Source organism: Mustela nivalis (genome assembly GCF_964662115.1).
Source record: "Mustela nivalis genome assembly, chromosome: 8".
Taxonomy (NCBI): domain Eukaryota; kingdom Metazoa; phylum Chordata; class Mammalia; order Carnivora; family Mustelidae; genus Mustela; species Mustela nivalis.
In genome coordinates, this window is record NC_139027.1 from 117,982,287 (window position 1) to 117,997,845 (window position 15,559).

The window sequence follows — 15,559 nt, forward strand, 5'->3', positions numbered from 1 at the left end:
TTCATGGGAAGATAGATGATAAGACAGTAAGATAGTAAGAAGGATAGATAAGATGATAAGAGCACCTGATAAGATAGGTGCTCATTTTCCGTGAATAGTCAATTTGTACCCCTCGAAAGGGTACAACTCACATAACCATCTATGTGAACCCCACTTTCTGGCCTTGAGCAGTGCACAACCTGCGGAGCTGGATGCTTGGGTTCTTCTGAACCCTGAAGTCACCAAGTATGACGACGGAGCTCGCGTGGGGAGGTGAAATAGAGGTAAAATCCTTGGTAAACAAAAATAATAGCTCATAATTGTGGGGCAGTTACTATACGCTTCTAAGTGTTCTAGAAACTTTCCCAATAATTCCGTGAGTTCAGTAAGTTTATCATCATCAGTATCATTTTACAGATAAGAAAAGCAAAAGAAATGGCAAAATCTGATCCTGAACACACTTACTCAAGTGTGCCTGCCAGAATCTACAGTTCGTATGGAACTCCCTGGCTCGATCCCCGCGCTCTTCCTCTCGCCTCTTAGAGCGCCTGCGCGTGTGTCCCCGCGACCGCCTTCCGCCTGGCGCAGCCGCCGGTCACGTGCCGGCGCGGGGGCGGGGCCCACGCGGGGACGCCTGCGCGCCTGCGCGCCTGCGCGCCGCGGGCTGACCGATTCTACCCTGTCCGGCAGAGCCGGCTGTGGGTCCCGCGGCCATAGCTGCGTCTTCCTTCAGCTCTGTCACCAGCCGGGGCTCGGGCCCGAGCCCGGGCCCCCGGGACATGGCCCTCCGGAGTGCGCAGGGCGACGGCCCCACCTCCAGCCGCTGGGACGGCGGCGCGGAGAAGACAGGTACGGAAGCCTGCGGGGCCGCCGAGGAGCGACCTTCGGGGATGGCCCGAGGGGCAGGGACGGCCCTTCGGGGTTAGGCTTGGGACAGCTGTCGGAGGAGCGGCCCGGGCTGCAGGCGGCGTCCGGGAGTGGGGGTTGGGGGTGCCGCGGGCTGGGGGGCCCGAGGGACCGCGCGGGCTGTGCCCAGGCGCCGCGGGCCGGGGTCGGGATGCCGGGAGAGGAAAAGGGTGATGGGCCCGGTCACGTCTGAAAGGGAAGCGATTCTGGAGTTTGGGAGTCAGCGGATGCTGAGACCAGAGGAATCCTGCTGGCCGACTCGTGTCCCCAATGCGAAGGACGGGCGGGGGATCTGGTCCGGCTTCGTCACGTCTGGGGAGAATTGGGTCTCCCGGAGAACTGAGGCCGAGCCTCCACCCCCGACTCGAAGCTGTCCGGCCACGTCTGCACACTCCTGGTGCCTCCTCCCTAGTTGTAAGGCACGTTTCCCCAACTTCATTCATCTCTCGCCGACTTGAATTACGCAGTGTACGTGCACCACTTATTTCTTTTTTAATTGTCATAAAAATCCAGCCTTTTAAAACGTGTAGTTCACTGGTTCTTAGCACGTTTACAGGGTTGTGCAATCATAGCCACCATCTGATTCCAGAACATTTCTAATTCCAAAAAGAAACCCCCATCACTCCCCATTCTCCCGTCTCTGCAGGTCCTGGCAACCACTAATCTACTTCCTATCTCGATCCTGTGCCGCCTAATTTAATGTTACTTAATTGTGTAGAAGAAAACGATTCTGTCAGATTTTTATAGTTTCATACTAAGCAGTAATTTCTATGAAATCATGGTTGTGCAGTGTTTTTTAATGTGTTTTACATACTGCTAAAACAGGACACTTAAAATTAGTAATGTTTACTCGGTAGGAGGAAAATAATCCCTTTTTCTCCTAAGATTAAGGTAGGCTTCCCATTTTTCCGCCCTCTGATGGGTGCTACCCATAATAGAACCAGCCACATGTGCAACCCACATTTTGGTGAAGCACCTGGTGTCCACACCTTGTTTCTCTGGGCTCATTTTCTGTTATCTTCCTTTCCTCCTACTCACTCCTCATATTACTTGTTGGGGCCTTTGGCCTTGTAACCCTTTGCTAGTGTTTTTGTATGACATCTGTCCTCATGGCATAATAGTGCCCCAAGCAGTATGGGTTTTGTGACCTGTTGTAATGTCCCTAGGTTGTGAGGCTTTAACTCAGTTTCCTTGGTTTTGCTTCTCTGTGAGGAATTTGGAGATGAGAGTTTTGTTCTGCTTTTAATCATATTGGAGAATTGTTGGCAAAGTTACTAATATTGGAAGCCCTTTGTAGACCTTATGATCAGATTGGTTTACTCTCTAGAATATTTTTCTTTATTGTTGGGGTAAAGCAGTTTTTTGTTTTGTTTTTAAGTAGGCTCCACAGAGCCCAACAGGGGCCTCGAACTCACCACCCTGAGATCAAGACCTGAACTGATATCAAGAGTCGGATGCTTAACTGACTGAGCCACCCAGGCGCCCCAAGCAGTTTTTCTTAATACATGCTTGTCTTCATGTTTCAGGTAGTTAATGGATCTCTGCTAATTTAGATACTGTTTGTTGAAACTAATTAGGACTTCCAGAAACAGAGGTTACTTTGTTTTATTTTGTTTTTAGTAGGAACCTTACTCCAAGTAAGGTAAGGCTTTCCTCTCCCACGGTCTTTATCTGGTACAGGTATGAAGTTCAAACATAAAATTTTAAGTTAGTTTCCAGTGTCAGCATTAAGAGTTCAAGGGATGGGACAGAAGGTGTCTGTCTGAGGGACTCTGTCTCCCCTCTGGCTGGGTCTTCCATTGTTTCTATTTTGGCCAACATTGGTTGGTTTCAGTGTAACTTATGTTGAAAGACTGTAAAGCTTTCTCTGGGTGTCCGACTGGCTCAGTTTGTGGAGCATGCAACTCTTGATCTCAGGGTTGGGAATTTGAGGGAGTAGAATTTACTCAAAAATGAAAAAAAAAAAAAATTAAAAAGGACTGTAAAGGTTTCTTGATGTGTAAGCTTAAACCAAATTAATCAGTATGTACTCTCACATAAGATTTAATTAGTGTGTAGATTATATGTATTTTTGCTGATATGGAAAAAAAAATTTTTTTTAAGACTTGTTTATTTATTTTAGAGGGGGAGTGGCAGAGGGAGAGACTCTTGAAGCAGACTCCACACTGAGCCAGAGCCAGATGCAGGCCTCAATCTCATGACCCTGAGATCATGACCTGAGCTAAAACGAAGAGTTGGACACTTAACTGACTGTACCACCTAGGTGCCTCTAAAAGTTTTTTCTTGGCTAAAGTCGTGAGATCAAGCCCCATGTTGGGCTCCCCGCTCAGTGGGGAGTCTGCTTGACATTGTCTCTCCCCCTCTTCCTCTGCCCATTCCCCCCCTTCCATGCACACACTCTAAATCAATCAGTCAGTCAGTCAATCGGTCAGTCTTTAAGAACTTGATGCATCTTATAAACAAACATTAGACCTGTTAGGTGCTATGCTAACAGAGGGAACTGAGAGTTGATTTTTTCATGATCTCTAGGTGGAGTTACCATTTAATTTAACATCCAAGCTGGGACTTTTCTGAGAGTGCAGTTAGCAGGAGGGGTTTACTGTGGGTACTTATTCCAGGACTATAGACATAAACCAAGAATCTCTCAAACTGGAGCAGGGGGTCACCCTACTCGGTTACCAGGGAAAGTAACAGTCTAGCCAGGAGAACTGGCTTACCTGGGTGAAGAGTCACCTGTGTTGTATTCCTGTCTGCACCTCTGGGTGCATGTGACTCCTGGCCAGTGATGCCTCTGTGTGGTTTGTATGTCACCACTGTCGTAGGTAACCAGGACCATTAGTACCAACTTTCATGGTATTAATAATGTGTGTCTTGGTGATGGAAACAATTTGTCTCAGAATAGACTGTTACTGAGGAAAGCTGCTTAGTGACCCTTCTAAAGCCTAACCATTCCTGCCAGCGTTACCTTCCCCTTAACTGGATCGTGCACCTTCTTTAAGCTACATCAGTATTTCTCAAATGAGTCTGTTTCCTGTTAGATGAAAGGACCTTGTGTTTCTTGGATCCAAGTCTAGCTTTTGCTCCCTACCCCACCACCTTCCTCTTGAAATCCCCCCTTCCTTTTGAAATTACACTCTTCAGTAAGGCATTCTCAAGTTAGCCTGACCTCCAGCAGGCTCTTTGAGCTCTTGGTGTCCGCACATCCCTTTTGGGGGGCAGTTACACTACACAGTATTGTAACGTCTCTTTGGCATTGTCTTGTTTAACTTTTATTGCATTTGCTATTCCTAAAATTAGATATACCGCATTAAACTGTGAAAGCATATTAACATATTCTTTTCGATAGAAAAATTACCATAGGACATACATCAACCACAGACTCTCAGCCAATTTCCTAAAAAGGAGTTTAAACACAGTAAAATGTTAGTGTATAAATCACAAACTATCACATAAGGACATAAGATGCTTAAAACATTACTTTCGGCACACCTGTAACTCACATGGTCTTCAAGAAGCAGTTGCTCTGTGTGCACGATCACGCCGCCCTTAGCACCAGCCAACTGGAGACCCAAATACAACCTTCAGTATTCTGCTTTTGAAAATATCTCTATGTAGGGGTGTCTGGCTGGCTCGTTTGATAGAGCATGCAACTCTTCTTAATCTCTAGGTCATGAGTTCAGGCCCCACATTGGGCGTTGGGCGTGGAGTCTCAAAGCCTTTAAAAAAAAAAAAAGAAAGAAAAAGAAAAAAATCTCTCTGTAATTCTGATGTTACCACTTGTATTAGTATGTAACTGGAGAATTTTTTCTCACAGGGTTTTAAAAGTAGTGAATTTTGGTGGCATGTATATAAACAAGAGGAAAAAATTTTTATATAAAGACATATGTCTGTTCTGTGAAGTTTGTTACTAGGAAAGAAAGCATTTTATTCTATTCCAAAACATTAATGGTGTCAGATATGCCTGAATTCCCTGAGTGTTTATTATCATTGTAATTCCTTTCTCGTTACTTATATGGCCTATCTCCTTAGTGTTTTGCACTAAGTGTTTTGTACTTAGGCACTAATTACAGATCTGTAGATCAACTTTAAAAATACCTACTTGTACCTCAAACCAAATAAGGAGGTTGAGCCCAGCACAGAAAATGCACACATGCTGAATATGCACCTGGTGCCTTTTCTCCTTTGTTTTGCAGACTTGAACGCCAAAAAGAAAAAGAAAGTGGCAGAGATATACCAGGCTCTGGACAGTGACCCCACCGATGTGGCCGCCCTTAGACGCATGGCTATCAGTGAAGGAGGGCTCCTGACTGATGAGATCAGGCAGAAAGTGTGGCCCAAGCTCCTCAATGTCAACACCAATGACCCACCTCCTATATCAGGTAATGGTGAGGGGTGGTTCTGAGGGAAACTTGTCTAGGACACAAGGATAAAAGATGCCAGGGGGCGCCTGGGTGGCTCAGTTGGTTGGGCTATCTTCGGCTCAAGTCGTGGACTCGGGGTCCTGGGATAGAGCCCCCATTGGACTCCCTGCTCAGCGGGGAGCCTGCTTCTCCTTCTCCCTCTGCCTGCCACTCCCCCTGCTTGTGCTCTCTCGCTTGCTCTCACTCTCTCTCAAATGAATAAATAAAATCTTAAAAAAAAACTTCCAGGATCTTTGATTTTGATACTCATTTTAAGATAACAGTAAATGAGTAAACCTAAAGCAATTTAGAACATGTTTGGGCCTACTCTAAAACTGATAAGTGGAATTTTCTTCAAAAAATGGAATGAACTTTTATTAGGTTGATCGATAGCTTTTATTGGCTGGGTAGGGGAGTTTATTATTCCAGGTTCTATATTCACTTAGAGGTGGGTTATAGGAAATCTGTATTTTAACAAGCTCCCCAGCTAATGCTGGTGCAGATGAACTCATTTTGAGGAACACTGGTTCATGGGGAGAGAGAATACGTCTCTGGTCCTTAAGCAAAACAAAACAAAACTTTTTTATTGGGGAAATACTAAGATCGGTTTGAATTCTAAAGTTCTGTAACAGTATGAAAAGCTGTTACTAGGGCACCTGGGTGGCTCAGTCAGCTGGGAGTTTGACTCTTGATTTCAGCTCAGGTCTCAATCTCGCAGTCATGGGATCGAGCCCCATGTGGGGCTCTATGCTCAGTGGGGAGTCTGCTTGAGATTCTCTCTCCCTCTTTCTCTGCACTTCCTCCCCATGTGCTCTTGTGCACATTCTCTCTAAAATAAATACATAAATCTTTTAAAGAAAAGAAAGGCTGTTATTTAACTGTTTGTAAGGCCCATGAGAAAGCAGTTCCTTGGAATATAGAACAAAATACAAACAAAGTATGGGAGAGCAGTGAGTACACTCTGTCAGTCATTCACTCAACAAACATTGATTGCTTTCCTGCTATGTATGGCCAGAGTCCAGGTGCTGGAGCTATCATTCGTGTGGCAGGTACTGGTTGTGCTCCTGTTGTGTGCCAGGTGCTACACGTGAGTCCCACGGCCTCTGCTGATGCGCTCAGGGCACTGCTGGGCAGCCCAGTAAGTGTTTAGCTGTTGGAAACTGGCTGCATCAGAGCAGTCAGCCTTCAGTGGGAAGGAAAAGATGTTGCCACATTTCACACTCTAAACCTTGAGATGATGTTCTTCTGTCAGATTCCAGACTTTCCAGATCTTTAGAAGATGAAGTCTGTGTGCAGGGAAGTGTTACGCAGGCTCCTCTGGGAGCTTTGGATTTGGATTGTGCTGGAAATGTGCACCTGTTAGATAAGACTGGGTTCGGGTTGAGGGAAATGTACACCGGTTCCATTTTCAACAGCTAGAGACTGCCGCCTCACTTTCACACTGCGCTGGACTTCTCCACCGAGCACAGGCTCCTATTCACAGTGTCTTAGTTTTTAAATTTCAGGGTCAAGAGAGGTTATGTTCTTCTTTGTGTGAGTGTATCTTAGTGCTCCTTCCTGAACAGCTCAGCGCTCCCCAGGCTGCATAGATGTTCGGGTTTCCTGGGGATCTGTGCTTTCGGCATTCGTGATCTCGTTTGATCAGCATAGTCACCTGAGAAGTACATAGGAAGGAAATAGCCCCATTTTACCCACGTGGACGTTGAAATTCAGAGCAGTCCCCCAGTGACACGCAGGAGCAGCCTCCAGTAGGCTTCCTGACTTCTCTTCTGCTCCTTCCGCCTCACCCTGAACAGTGTGCGTCCCTCTTACTGTCGCTGTGACTCAAATGAAACAACCTGTGTGGAAGGAACTAAGCTGGGGATTCCTGGTGTCCCGCCCTCTTCAGGAAAAAGCTGAAGGATGTCCTCTAGGCCCTTGATACCATACGAGAACGTTTCTGTCCCTGATCTGGCTTCCCAGACATTCCTGCAGTAACGTGTTCCTTCTCCTCCCACAGGGAAGGACCTTCGGCAAGTGAGCAAGGACTACCAGCAAGTGCTGCTGGACGTCAGGCGCTCCTTGCGGCGCTTCCCACCTGGTGAGAAGCGCCCTCAGTCCTGCCACCCGGGAGTTGCTGTCCCAGCTTCGCACACGTCCTCATGCTGCTGCTTCCATCTGGGCCCACAGTGTGACCTCGAGGGGGCCCCTGCCTCCTCAGGGGCCCTTTGTACTCTCAGTCTGCTGAGACATTCTCTCACCGGCTCGGTCATGTTCAGACCCCCACCATGAAAGCCTGGCTTAGAGTGATTTCTCTTGGCCTACAGGTGGTGGATGAAAGACCTAGAGGCTTTCCCCCCTTCAGAGCCACCGAAAAGACTCCATAGGGACTGCTAGGGCCATGGTCTGGCCTTAAAGAGCAGATGGGTTTACAAGGGGGCACTAAGAGGTATCATACCTTCATTTGATTAGATATACAGATAGGGATATCTTATCTATGCCTCTCTTGGGTCCCTGGATCAGAAGGGAGGCCATTCCCTGCACGTTTTAAGGGTCTATTTGAAAATATCACTTCCCATTCTGGGAAACTTGAGAATGACCCACTGTTGTCTCCATGTTCACAGCGAAGGAAGCTGGGCAACAGACCTCGTGTTTATGATCCATTTCTCTTCCTTCGGCAGCCTCACCTTTGTTGAGGTCAATGAAGAAAGGAGGATTGCTAAAGGCGACAGGAGCCTCTAAACTCCTTGCCTTACTCTTCTGAAACCATGCTCTGGCTTGGATTTTGCCTCTTAAATCTTGCTTGAGCCCCTGCTTATGATTCCTGTGTAGCCAGTAGCCTGCCCGCTTGCTTTTGATAAAAATGTCTGCCCATGGCCCAGTCCTCTTTCCCTCTCCTGCTGGTTTGGATGAAACCGCGCAGGCAGGTGCCCTCGCTTCCCTCTAGGTAACCTGCTTTTCCTCTGAACCCTTTCTTCCTCTTCCATTTATGGAACATCGGTCTGTGCGGTTCGCTGTGTGGGCTGCACTTTCCATGTGGCTTCATATTCTTTTTACATCCATGTTCTTTTAAGCTCAGCTAACCTCTCTTACTCTGAAAATTCAAACAGAGATTAGTCTTGTTCTCTTACCACTTTGGTTACTTTCCCTAACCATAGTTGTTAATTCCATTTTCTTTTAATTGGGTCTTTTAGAGGAAGCTTTTTTGAGAAGGGGTTTCCAGATATGTCTTGGATCAAGATATATTCCTGTGATTCTTAGTTTGGGTTAGAGGAAAACATGCAACTCTTAATTTTCTTATTTTTATATCATTTCATACCCATAGGAAAGTTGCAAAAATAGGACAAATAATTCCCTAGATGCCTTTTATGCAGATTTCCTTATATGTTAACATTTAACTATATTTGCTGTGTTGCTGTAGTATTGCTTTGTCTGTCTCCTGTACACACACACACACAGACACACTTTTTTTCCCCCGAACTATTTAAGAATCAGTTAGACATGGTGTCCCTTTACCCCTCAATATCTCAGGGTGTGGTTCTTAAAAACAAGGCTCTTAAGGGTGCCTGGGTGTCTCAGTGGGTTAAGACTCTGCCTTCAGCTCAGGTCATGATCTCAGGGTCCTGCAATAGAGCCCCGCATCAGGCTCTCTGCTCAGCAGGGAGCCTGCTTCCCCCTGTCCCTCTGCCTGCCTCTCTGCCTAATTGTGATCTCTCTCTCTGTCAAATAAATAAATAAAATCTTTTAAAAAAACAAAAGAACCAAAAAACAAGGCTCTTACAATAAATCAGCAACACACTGAAAACCACTGCTACTAACCTGTAGGTTTTATTCAGGTCTCACCCTTCACTGCTGTAAAGTCCTTTAAAGGAAAAGGCTATACGAATGCAAGCAGCTCCTATTCAGTCATTCCGTCTTGTTAGCCTCCTTGATCCTGGAGAGTAGTTCCTCTGTGTTTTATGGCTTGGTTATTTTTACCAAATTCCCCTCAGTTTGGATTATGTCATGCGTAGACTTGGGCAGGTGCCTGCCGATAGGCACCCCCCAGCGGTGAACCCGAGTTGTTTTCAGGGCACCCTGTGAGGGGGCACACACAGGCGGGTGGTCTCGTGCCCGGCACTATTAGCCTTGGCAGCGGGCTGAGGGGGCGCTGGTGGTCCCCCCCCACCCCGCCCCACCGCCCCTGTGCTCTTTCCCATATGCGAGTAGTGTTGGTGGGGCGGGGGTTTTAGTATGTGCTGCCTGGCTGTTCATAACTCCTCCTTGTTAGTAAACACTTGGCGAATCGTTTGCTGATCTTCTTCCCCTCCATGGTAGCAGGCTGCTTGGGGTGTTCAGGCGCATCTCCTTTTTCCCCCCGCAGGCATGCCGGAGCAGCAGAGAGAGGGGCTCCAGGAAGAGCTGATCGACATCATCCTCCTGGTCCTGGAGCGCAACCCCCAGCTGCACTACTACCAGGGCTACCACGACATCGTGGTCACGTTCCTGCTGGTGGTGGGCGAGAAGCTGACGGCTTCCCTGGTGGAGAAACTGTCCACGCACCACCTCAGGTACTGGCGCAGGCAGATGTGAGGCTGAGGCTCAGTCCTCGGCCCATTTGCTCATCCCGTTTACCAGTGGCGGGAACCCCGTTCTACCCACTTGACCCTGATCTGAGCATTTGATCTGACCGAGCTCACTGAACTGTCTCCATGCAGGGACTTCATGGATCCAACAATGGACAACACCAAGCATATATTGAACTATCTGATGCCCATCATTGACCAGGTGAATCCCGAGCTGCATGACTTCATGCAGAGGTACGTACACGTCTCCACTTTTTTTTTTTTTTTTTTTTACGGATTTTGTTTATTTGACAGACAGACACAGTGAGAAGAGGGCATACAAGCTGGGGGAGTGGGAGAGGGAGAAGCATGCCTTCCACTGAGCAGGGAGCCCGATGCAGGGCTGCATCCCAGAACCCTGGGATCATGACCTGAGCCAAAGGCAGATGCTTAATGGCTGAGCCACCCAGGCACCCCCGTCTCCACTTAGATATATCCGTGCACATGCACACCCACACCCATTTGACTCTCTCCGGGCCGTGGTCTCTTTTTCACAAGTCCAGCTCTATCTCACCGCCGTCACATGTTGACTAGTGTTAAGTTCTTTCAAGTTGTCCTTTCTGTTTGCCAGCGAGCTGGGTAATTCAGTTCTGTACAGTCTGGGAGCATTTTAATGGGTACTGTGCTCGTGGGGGCAGAATATGCAAGATGTCACAGCCCTTGAGGTCACAGCTGGGGGTGGAGGGAGGTGAGTGTGCCGAGGTGGACTTTGAGGTTATTGCTGCAAGAGAAGGACATACTACTGTAAGATCCCGAATCAAGAAGGAGACAAGGCCATCTGTTGGTTGTTTTATTCTCCAGGGTCCAAGGAGAAGAAATGCTTCTTTGCAAATCTCATATGATTTCTTTTTTCTGTTTTGTGTAATTAGAAATTAGTCCTTGGCCAATGCCTCACCTTCCCCTCCCCCCTTTTTTTAAAATAATGTCTTTGTCTTAAGATGTTTCAATCATCTCATGGTAACAATTAATACAGTTGTGTCTCTAACCCTGAGAATATGTGCCTTTGTCTGCCAAAAGGATATATGACTTTCTCAGAAAGAAAACCATGGTATTCTGTGGTAACAGCTGCTGTTTCTTCCTGTAATTGACATTGGTTAGGCATTAGGAAAGCAGCCAGTGAGATAAGGCAGTCAGGACCCCATCGTAGTTTTAGTGTCATGATGGTGGGTATGTTTTGAGGACTTTGTGTTTGGTGAGAAGATACTGAATTCCTAGGGGGCTGAATTTTCCAGGAAGTGTATTTCCGAAATTCTTCCTTCTCATGAGCACTGAGGACAAAGATGCTCCAGGGAACGGGAAGGGACAGCCCATCGGGGAATCTAACATCTGAGTTTCCTTGCTCCTAGTGCCGAGGTGGGAACCATCTTTGCCCTCAGCTGGCTCATCACCTGGTTTGGGCATGTGCTGTCTGACTTCAGGCACGTCGTGCGGTTATATGACTTCTTCCTGGCCTGCCACCCGCTGATGCCCATTTACTTCGCAGCCGTGGTAGGTACAGGCCACAGGCCAGCACCTAGGTTCACCGTCACCCATTCCAGCTTGATTGTTTTCCCTCAAGGGAAACCTGGCGATTATGGGAAGGTGGGAAAGACGGCATTTCCCAGACTGATACCCCCGGACACCGCTCTGTGCAATGTGACGAGCGTCATGGGGAAGGATGAGGCCCTGTGTAAAAATAGGATTGAGAAGTACTTGGTTAAACCAAGTTAGAGATCTGTTTCCTGCATGATTCTTCAGAACCTTTAAAATACTCGTGCGTGTTACGAATTGTCCCTGTTCCTCTCGACCTCTCCCGGAACTAGTAGAGAGACTGCCGGCTGCAGGCCAGGGAGGGAGGAGGTGCGCCACGACGGGGGAGCACTGACGGGGCTTGGTGGGGTTCCAGTTCTTAGGACGGCCTGAATCGTGGAGATCAGGGCGGAGGTGGGAGCGCATGGACACCCTTCAGGGCTTTTTTTTTTTTTAAAGATTTATTTATTTATTTGACAGAGAACACAAGTAGACAGAAGCAGGCAGAGAGAGAGGAAGGGAAGCAGGCCCCCTGCTGAGCAGAGAGCCCGATGCGGGACTCGATCCCAGGACCCTGAGATCATGACCTGAGCCGAAGGCAGCGGCTTAACCCACTGAGCCACCCAGGCGCCCTTTCAGGGCTTTTGAAAAGGGAGTGAGACTGTTCTTTCTGCTGCTTTGAACCATTATTTTCTATGTGGGAGCTCCAGGAGTCTCCCTGTGATCCCTTTCCTTTTCTTCCTCCTTAAAGAACCTCCTGCATTTCGTTGGTCAGCCTTCCACATCCTGGGGCGGAAGTTTGCCTGTAGCAGGAAGGGCCAGCCCCCTGGGAAAAGCCCCCTGGGAAAAGCATACATACATTATTCCTTCGTAGCTGGATGCAAGAGTCTGCCATCTTACTGATTTAAATTCCTCTTTAAGGAGAAGGATGTGTAAGTGGCGAAGGCTGTGCGTGGCCCAATCTCTGATGCAAGGCCTTGCTCCCCACAGATCGTGTTGTATCGAGAGCAGGAAGTCCTGGATTGTGACTGTGACATGGCCTCGGTCCACCACTTGTTGTCCCAGATCCCTCAGGACCTGCCCTATGAGACGCTGATCAGTAGAGCCGGAGACCTGTTTGTTCAGTTTCCGCCGTCTGAACTGGCTCGGGAGGCAGCTGCCCAACAGCAGGCCGAGAAGTGAGTGGGGCCGAGGCTCTGGCCGAACTGGGGGTGTCTGTGAATGAGCAGAAGTGGTGGGGGATGGTGTCTGCGGGGTCAGGGCTGGGGGATAGTTCCAGAGCTCTAAGCTCAGGCCCAAGGAATCCCTACTTTAGTCTTCATGGGTCTCTGTCAAGAAGAGCCTTCCGAGCAGCAGCAGCTCTGCCCTCAGCCTCTGTAAGGATCTGTTCTTTCCTTCTCTTCCTTCATAGTGTTTCCTTCTTCTGTCTCTCCGCCCCAGCAGGACGGCCGCCTCCACCTTCAAAGACTTTGAGCTGGCGTCCGCCCAGCAGAGGCCTGACATGGTGCTGCGGCAGCGGTTTCGGGGACTCCTGCGACCTGAGGACCGAACGAAAGACGTCCTGACCAAACCGAGGACCAACCGCTTTGTGAAGCTGGCGGTGATGGGGCTGACGGTGGCGCTTGGAGCGGCTGCCCTGGCTGTGGTGAAAAGCGCCCTGGAGTGGGCCCCAAAGTTCCAGCTGCAGCTGTTCCCCTAGAGGCCAGGGAGGGCACGTCCTCCTCTGGCAACTGAGGTCTCACCCTTCTATGGAAGGATTGGGAGGGGGTGGCATTTCCTTTATTAAAAGGGTTTCTGTCAAGGGTTTTCTCTTCCTGCCCAGCCCCCCCACCCACCCAACTGCCCCTGGTCCGCCTTCGGTTCAGAGGCTGCTGGCACCTGGCAGCTGCCCCCGGGGGGCCGGGCCATGGGACCCCTCTCCTTCCCCGCCGCCTGCTCCCTGCACTCCTCACCCGTGCCTCTGGGAGGGGGGCGCTGTGGGTTAAGGGAGCTGCCAGCTGCTGGGGAGCCCGCCAGGCCTGGTTACTGGGGACCCTCTTGGCAGCCCTGTAGTGAGTAAGTGGGGCCCCCAGTCGCCTTCTGTTCCATCTTCTGCTGCTGGGCTGGGGAGGCAGGAGCTGCTGCCGAGGGAGTTGGGCCTTGGACTGGAGGCAAGGGACAGAGGCTGCTAGCCAGGAATAAGGTCGGCCCCTCTCGAGAGCAGCTCCATTAGCTGGTCAGAAATCAGACAGACGTGAACTAGGTTACTAGGTAAATCCGACCTATTTTCAGCCTAGAAATCGCTTGGGCATTCCCAGTCAAACAGGAAGGAATGTGAGGTTGTAGGGCCCAGATATAAACTGGTTTTGCCTGCCTTCTTTTTCCTCCCTTTTCTCTCCCACAAGCCACATGGTGTTGCTCTTCAAGGACACTTTTATTACTATTTTTAGAATTACATATGCCCAACACGTAAGGTACCCTCACTCTAAAAATGATAGTTCCTTCACGGGAAAAATAGTCCTCATCAGCAAGATGAGCTTCTAAGGCCCTGAAGTTTCCTTTCTGCTCAACTGTTGAACATCTCACTCGAGCTAGAGCTTCTGTGTCACCAGCCCCACCCTTCCAGAGCGCCCCAGGCCTGCTCTCCTTCCTTCTCCTCAGACCACTGTTCTCCTCCCACGTAGGCTCCCACTCCCTCCTGTCTTGGCTTTGTTGGGGGGATTCACTTTATCTCCTCAACTGCTGGTCTCTCCTTCCTGGTTGGAAATGTCACTGGAGACTTGTCAGCCACCAGAAGGGACACACTGCATCCTGAAGCGCTCAGGAGAGGCCGAGACCAGCCAGCCCCTGCCCCAAGCTTCTTGGAGGACTTTCCAAGCCTTAGGGGACAAGATGGATCATTCAGTCCTGGCCAGCTTTTCCTGTAAGCGAAACCAAGTTTGTTTGCGATGAACGCTGGCTTGGAAAAAAGTGCCTTTCGCTGCTTTAAAGAACTGAGGTGTGGAGTATGAAGCAGCCATGTACTTTCATTTTCCTGTCTCTTGGGCACTGTTCTCTTGGCAGGTGTTTTCTTAAAGTGAATGTGCCAGAAGTCCTCTCCCTTAGCATCTCCAGACTGCAGAGTGGAGGGTGTGTAGTACGCCGGGCAGCCGGCAGGCCCAGAGCTGTGAGGGCAGGTGTCTCCGCCACGTCACGTGAGGGACGCTAAGCACTTTAATACCAAAGGTTAAAGTGAGGGGTCATTTTCTTAGCAGGAGTCCCACTTGGGGTAAGTGTAATGTGGATGGATTCTTCTCGACAGTGGTGGAATCATGAAGACAGAGGAAATTGTTCCAGGACGGAGAGGTAGTGATGCAGCAGGGAGTCCCAGTCTTCCCCAGCAGGTTTGTCCCCTTACCACCTTTACAGATGGACAGCAGCGTCGCGCCTCCTGCCCAGCACTGGGGCCTGTCTGTAAAGAGTAAAGGGGTTGTTGGGGAAGAGGGAAGAAGGGGCATGGCATCAGGCTCCCGGGGCCACAGCTTTCGGATCCCAGAAAGCAAGTGGCACAGGCTTCTGTTGTAGCCTAAGGAGGGGGTTCATTTGTTTGGTAGCTTTGCTGACATCAGGATTCTCCCTGCCAATGAGAAGAAAGCATTATCCTTTTATCTTCAGGTGGTTTACTATTCTGTAAAGAATATCTGTAAATATTTTGTACAGAGCCCTGTATAAAATAAACAGCCATATGTGGTCACTAATCTGTCTCCTCCATCCTTGTGCTCCCCCACCTCCCAGCCCTGGCCTGGGCCTGTGCTGGAGTCTAGGGACTTCAGTTGGCCTTGACTTACCTGGAGAGCTTGGGGAGCACCTGCAGTTCTGTTTCTGTTTCATCTGCAAGAGGTATGACCTTCACACTCCAGGTGCTGCCCCGGGGGCACTGGTCCCAGTTAAGCAGCACAGGTGACATGGGCCATTGGTCTTGGGGGATCTTGCCTGTTTTCCACATACTTCTGGAGATGCCTTAGGCTCTAAAGGCGGACATTTGGTTTGGGAACATAATCCAAGTGATGTGAATGCAACTTTATCTCCACATGTAATTGCCTCCTCAGAGGAGGTGTTGAGAGCTGTTCTAGCCAAACTCTACCAACACCTCTTAACACTGCCAGCCTTTGGACAGTGGGAGCCCAGGGCAGTACCAAGTGGCGTCCATCTTGAGCCTGGGGC

The 15,559-nt window shown here is 49.2% G+C and overlaps 1 protein-coding gene across 6 annotated transcripts; it reads left to right on the forward strand.

Moving 5' to 3' along the window:
- The first annotated feature begins 580 nt into the window (after positions 1-580).
- TBC1D20 (TBC1 domain family member 20) lies at positions 581-15,093 on the forward strand. Of its 6 annotated transcripts, none has more exons than XM_082745870.1 (10): positions 619-828; positions 1,082-1,353; positions 2,264-2,411; positions 5,079-5,264; positions 7,285-7,365; positions 9,628-9,814; positions 9,962-10,063; positions 11,215-11,356; positions 12,368-12,555; positions 12,821-15,093. In XM_082745870.1, exons 4-10 carry the CDS (start codon positions 5,165-5,167, stop codon positions 13,074-13,076), a joined length of 1,056 nt encoding a protein of 351 aa, XP_082601996.1. In that variant the 5' UTR covers positions 619-828; positions 1,082-1,353; positions 2,264-2,411; positions 5,079-5,164; the 3' UTR covers positions 13,077-15,093. The 6 variants fall into 6 exon arrangements, with proteins under 6 accessions (XP_082601993.1, XP_082601995.1, XP_082601994.1 ...); XM_082745871.1 differs by having other exon boundaries at positions 2,267-2,411; XM_082745869.1 differs by lacking the exon at positions 1,082-1,353 and having other exon boundaries at positions 589-828.
- Positions 15,094-15,559: the final 466 nt, after the last annotated feature.

Bases quoted from the DNA above. Each gene is read 5' to 3' on its own strand.
- TBC1D20 (XM_082745867.1), top strand. From the start codon at position 759: ATGGCCCTCCGGAGTGCGCAGGGCGACGGCCCCACCTCCAGCCGCTGG. The intron at 829-5,078 runs GTACGGAAGCCT...TTTGTTTTGCAG, and splicing joins CGGCGGCGCGGAGAAGACAG to ACTTGAACGCCAAAAAGAAA. The intron at 11,357-12,367 runs GTAGGTACAGGC...TGCTCCCCACAG, and splicing joins CCATTTACTTCGCAGCCGTG to ATCGTGTTGTATCGAGAGCA.